General features: G+C 48.4%; 1 protein-coding gene across 1 annotated transcript in view; it reads left to right on the top strand.

Annotated features, from left to right (window-relative positions):
* The first annotated feature begins 261 nt into the window (after positions 1-261).
* The window catches only part of LOC130121947 (synaptic vesicle glycoprotein 2C-like), a 27,920-nt gene continuing 23,215 nt past the window's right edge, over positions 262-4,966 (top strand). The window contains exon 1 of the mRNA XM_056290937.1: positions 262-865. Within this exon, the coding sequence (XP_056146912.1) occupies positions 262-865 (604 nt within the window). The remainder of the gene's footprint in view (positions 866-4,966) is intronic.

The raw sequence follows: 4,966 nt of genomic DNA, 5'->3' as shown, positions 1-4,966 counted from the left end.
GGCAGGTCTAAGCTTATTTGTCTCGTGACCTTCGTTTATAATTTGTGCTCCAGCAGATGAGTGGTCCTTCCAACACTGACTCTTCTACCCAATACCTGCTTGAACAGCCTGACCCGGAGAAGATCATCATCTGACCTCCAGCCAGCACTGGCTGTAGCTACAAATGACAACTACTTTAAATCTGCTGGGCCAGTTAGAATAAGAGGTCGACTGCCGAATTAAAAGACACAACTCATAGGGATCGGTTGTTTGCGTATCGAGATGGACGAGGCACACAACGGGACTTCCTTGATCAAAGGTGCCAAGGACATCGCTAAAGAAGCCAAGCGACAAGCGGCCAAAAAAGTCGGCAGGGCCGTGGATCGTGCGTCAGATGAGTACTCAGCCCATCGCAGCTACAGCCGCTTCCACGATGAAGACGAAGAGGAGGATGACTTCAATGCTTATATCCAGCAGGATGGCTATTACACTGGCAGCGCAGTCAACGGCGATGACGGGGCTTCCAGTGATGCCACGGAGGGGCACGATGACGAGGACGAGATGTACGAGGGGGAGTACCAAGGCGTGCCTGCTTATGTTGACGGAAAGCAGACGGATGGACAGGTTGCTCTGGGACAGCAGGTCTCGGACAGCGTAAAGGCCCGCAAAGAGCTGGAGAACGAGAGGCAAGCGGACGAGGAGGAGTTGGCCCAGCAGTACGAGCTGATCATGCAGGAGTGTGGCCATGGGAGGTATCAGTGGCAGCTGTTCTTTGTGCTTGGCCTGGCACTCATGTCAGACGGCGTGGAGGTGTTCGTAGTGGGCTTCGTCCTGCCCAGTGCCGAGACAGACATGTGCGTGCCCAACTCTGGCGCAGGATGGCTTGGTAAGGACCCGAGTTTGGCAGGGGAGTATATTGTTCATTCATTGCCTATAGGGCGGCACGGTGGCGCAGTGGTTTGCGCGCTCGCCTCACAGCAAGAAGGTCTTGGGTTCGAACCCCGGGGTTGTCCAACCTTGGGGGTCGCCCCGGGTCGTCCTCTGCGTGGAGTTTGCATGTTCTCCCCGTGTCTGCGTGGGTTTCCTCCGGGTGCTCCGGTTTCCTCCGGGTGCTCCGGTTTCCTCCCACATTCTAAAGGCATGTAGGTCAGGTGAATCGGCCGGACTACATTGTCCCTAGGTGTGAATGTGTGTTGGTCCTGTGATGGACTGGCGGCCTGTCCAGGGTGTCTCCCCGCCTCCTGCCCAATGACTGCTGGGATAGGCTCCAGCATCCCGCGACCCTAAATGGGATAAGCGGCTTGGATAATGGATGGATGGGTGGATAATTGTGTGCCAAAGTTGGAGACTCCGTGCCATGTAGGCATATGTAGGCATATGCATGTCATGGTTTACAACAGTGAGGACATTTTTTTCTAAAGTTTTCTCAGCTTTTGCTGCAACACACTTTCATTCTTAACTTACTACAACAACTGCATCCACGCACCAAACTCAAACAATTCGCTTCATTTTGCATTTTGATACAGTTAACAACGTACCTACAGGTACGTTTCCCCACTACAAACAAGTCTCACTTTAATCCATTTTAGTCTATTGTGGTTTATAGTTCAATTATGTTTATTTCAGTTGATTTTAATTGACATCACTTCCGTCTGGTTTTAGTTTAGTTTAGTGTTGGTGAGAGTATGAAATTTAAGCATCTTATCTGTAAAAGCACAAAAGAAATAGGCAACCCAAAACAAAACAACACAATGCATGAAATTACAAGGAAATAATATAAAAAAATGGAAGAAATGTTGGTTGATATGTGCATCTGAATATCTGACATGATAAAAAAGGTTTTTCAACACCTATCTGGTGAAGATAGACTGACAGGTAGGACTAAGGATTCAGTACCACTTTTTTTTCCAAGTAAATATTCCAAGCTGCAAATCAGAAAGACAGAAGAAGAAACCTCTTCTGTGCAGCACACAGTGGTGAATTCGGGGGGCAGTCCGGGAGACCGTCACCACAGCCGGGACGCGAACCTGCGTCTCCCGCTCCGCAAGCGACAACGTTAACCAGTCAACTAAAGGGTACGACCCGTTAGTCAGGGACCAACGTGTCTACTTATCCATGCACGTTACACTACTTCTTAGGAAAGCGGAAACAAGTATTAGGGTGTTGATTTTGGAGGTTTGATATTTCAGCATCCCTGATATATTCTCTGCACCACTGCGCTTTATCACCTCTTATTTGGCCCGTGTATAGTCAGTCCTTGTGTATGTATCTGAAGACTGTTGTGTTGTGGTGTTTCATTCGTTAAGCACACCCGGAGAGCCACGAAACCGGAGTCCCAGTCCATGCAGTGCAAACCTACATGGCCAATAAACACGATCCTGATTCTGATAAGCTGTCGTAGCCGTTAAATCTAATTTTGCTTTAAGTTTAATATGAATTTGTTTTTATTATGTCCTCACGTTTCATTTGTTTCTTATGGAGAATTGGGCCTCGTTCATCACGTGTTCGTACAAATACAGGTAGTCCCCGGTTACGAACGCCCGACTTAGGAACCGACCTCCATAAAGACTTATGTAAACTACTAATAAGACACGTTAGCCCCTAGTTAGCGGGTCTGACCCGGTTAGTGGTGTCGCCTTGTGGTGCAGTACACTCCGGATCGAATCCCGCACCGGGCAAGAAAATAACCGGTTACATTGGCGGCAGCGGTGGGATCCGGAAGTGTGCAGATCCTCAGAAGTCTCTTCGGAGCGCGGGAAGAACAAAGCGCGAGGGCGCGCTTCCGGGGAGGGTGACGACTGTAAACTACTAATAAGATACGTTAGCCCCGAGCTAACGGGTCTGACCCTTTAGCCGAGCGGTTAGTGATGTCGCCTTGTGGTGCAGTACACCACGTATCGAATCCCGCGCCGGGCAAGAAAATAACCGGTTACACTTACTTAAAAAAAGAAGCGGACGGACTACTTTGCGCGACGCTCAAAACACTGCGCGTTGTAGGCGGTTCGTCGGCCCGAGGGAGAACAGCGCCACGCCGTCGTCGCCATTTTAAGTCGGATTGTGAACACTGCGTGCCCGTTGTGTTCTGACTTAAGTATTTCGCGTGTTTACCCTCGTAATCTTGGCTTCAAAGCGTAAATCTGATGCAGGAGATGGTGATGCACCGAAGAAACGGAAAACCATCACGGCTGAAACGAAAGCAGAAATAATAAAGCGTTCAGAGAGGTGAAACTCGTTTTGTCACTTACCCGGTGAGGCGGGGAGGCGAGCCCCGAGCGGGCTCTCCTTTCTGGCGTCGAACGGCCGACGTCCGCCGGTCACGACCCGCTCCGGGGACAGTGGCAGGTGGGCAGTTTGAAATGTAAGAAATGCTTTTTCAAAGCTTTATTTATGCAAACATTCTCTCTCTCAATTATAAATGCTGTACTGTACTTAGATTTACTGTTATTACTGCGTTATTATATTTGTTTTAGCTAAATATACATGCTATATACTAAGACAAATTTGACTAATTGATGCTAGATGTGAACTGTATGTAGCTGTTCCGACTTACATACAAATTCGCCATAAGAACGGACCTCGTTCGTAACCCGGGGACTTCCGGCATGTTCTTGCACAGCCGTGGGATTTTTTTTAGCCCTGAGGATTGACTCACAGGCCAGTGTTGAACCTAGGTAACCCCTGAATTTAGACACCAGTTGGCTAATGCCCCTTGTCCGCTACATGGCACCAGCTCAACCCGACTCGACTTTTTAATTTTCCATTACTGGAAAGTACCAGTAACTGGTACCACTTTTCTGGTACCACCTTTGTCGAGGTTCCAAAAAAACAGGAGCGGGTACCAAAATCAATGCAGAACAGCTACACCGAGGGGGTACTGTTGTGGTAATGGGAAACGGCACTCAGTCGAGTCGAGTCGGGTCCATGTAATGGAAAAGGGGCATAACACTGATGTCTTTGCAAGCCTGAGCGATGGCTCACTGCAAGAGGTAGACAATAGATGTAAGGGGGAAGGAACTATAAATAACCATCAGGCTTTGTTCCAGCCAGTCAGACCCTCTTGGGAGCTAAATACTCCACGGGTTGTGTAAAACCGATTGATGAATGAGGCCCTGGTACGCAGGTCATGGACCGCCCCACCCTTTGCTATTTGGGTGCAGTTAATATGGGCGGGTTTTGCTGTAAGATGGTGGCAACTGAAGCCGTGGTCGAGATACAGTCTTTGGACCACTGTTTGAACTCTTTTTTTTAATGGCATGATTGGATTTTTCATTTCGTCGCGTCGTGAAATTAATCTCAGAGCAAAGTTTGGAACATTTTCGAGCGCGTTTGATAAATGAATCTGACTTCTGAAGCGACAAGAAGTTCTTGAAAGGGAACTGGAACCGACCACTTATTCAGTGCCGGCGGCGTTTAATGTCAGAAACATAAGCCGTTAGCGCCCTTTTGCCTAGTTGGTGAGGCAGTTTCTATTGCAGAGATTCGGGGGTGGGCTGACATATTCATCTCAATGTGCTGGGAGCTGGTTGTCATGGCTGCAGCTAGGATATGGATATATGAGGAGGAGGTGTTGTAAGATAGACGGCTTTCTTCCACAATGGAGAGAGAGAGAGAGAGAGAGAGAGAGAGAGAGAGAGAGAGAGAGAGAGAGAGAGAGAGAGAGGAGAGAGAGAGAGAGAGAGAGAGAGAGAGAGCGTGCTCTCCCACTGACTCCTAAAATAGATGCAATATCGTTTCTCACACCTTGTTCCACAGATTTGGGGGTGTGGGGGGGCATGTGAATTATTATTCCTCAGGATTCATCTCACTGAGGTGGACAGACAGTGGAAAACTGGCCTTTTAACCTGAGGTCAGTTAGTAACTCTTGTAGATGAAGGATACATGTATTACCAGTGCACTGGTAGTGTTAATACCTTGAAGGATGTGTAGAGCGAGACAAAATCAATGAACAAGGCTGTGGGAGATTTAGATGATGCTTGCTCCTACTGCA

Source organism: Lampris incognitus, chromosome 12, assembly GCF_029633865.1.
Source record: "Lampris incognitus isolate fLamInc1 chromosome 12, fLamInc1.hap2, whole genome shotgun sequence".
In the NCBI taxonomy this organism is placed as follows: domain Eukaryota; kingdom Metazoa; phylum Chordata; class Actinopteri; order Lampriformes; family Lampridae; genus Lampris; species Lampris incognitus.
The sequence above is the reverse complement of the archived record's forward strand: the minus strand, read 5'-3'. Positions and strand labels throughout refer to the sequence as shown.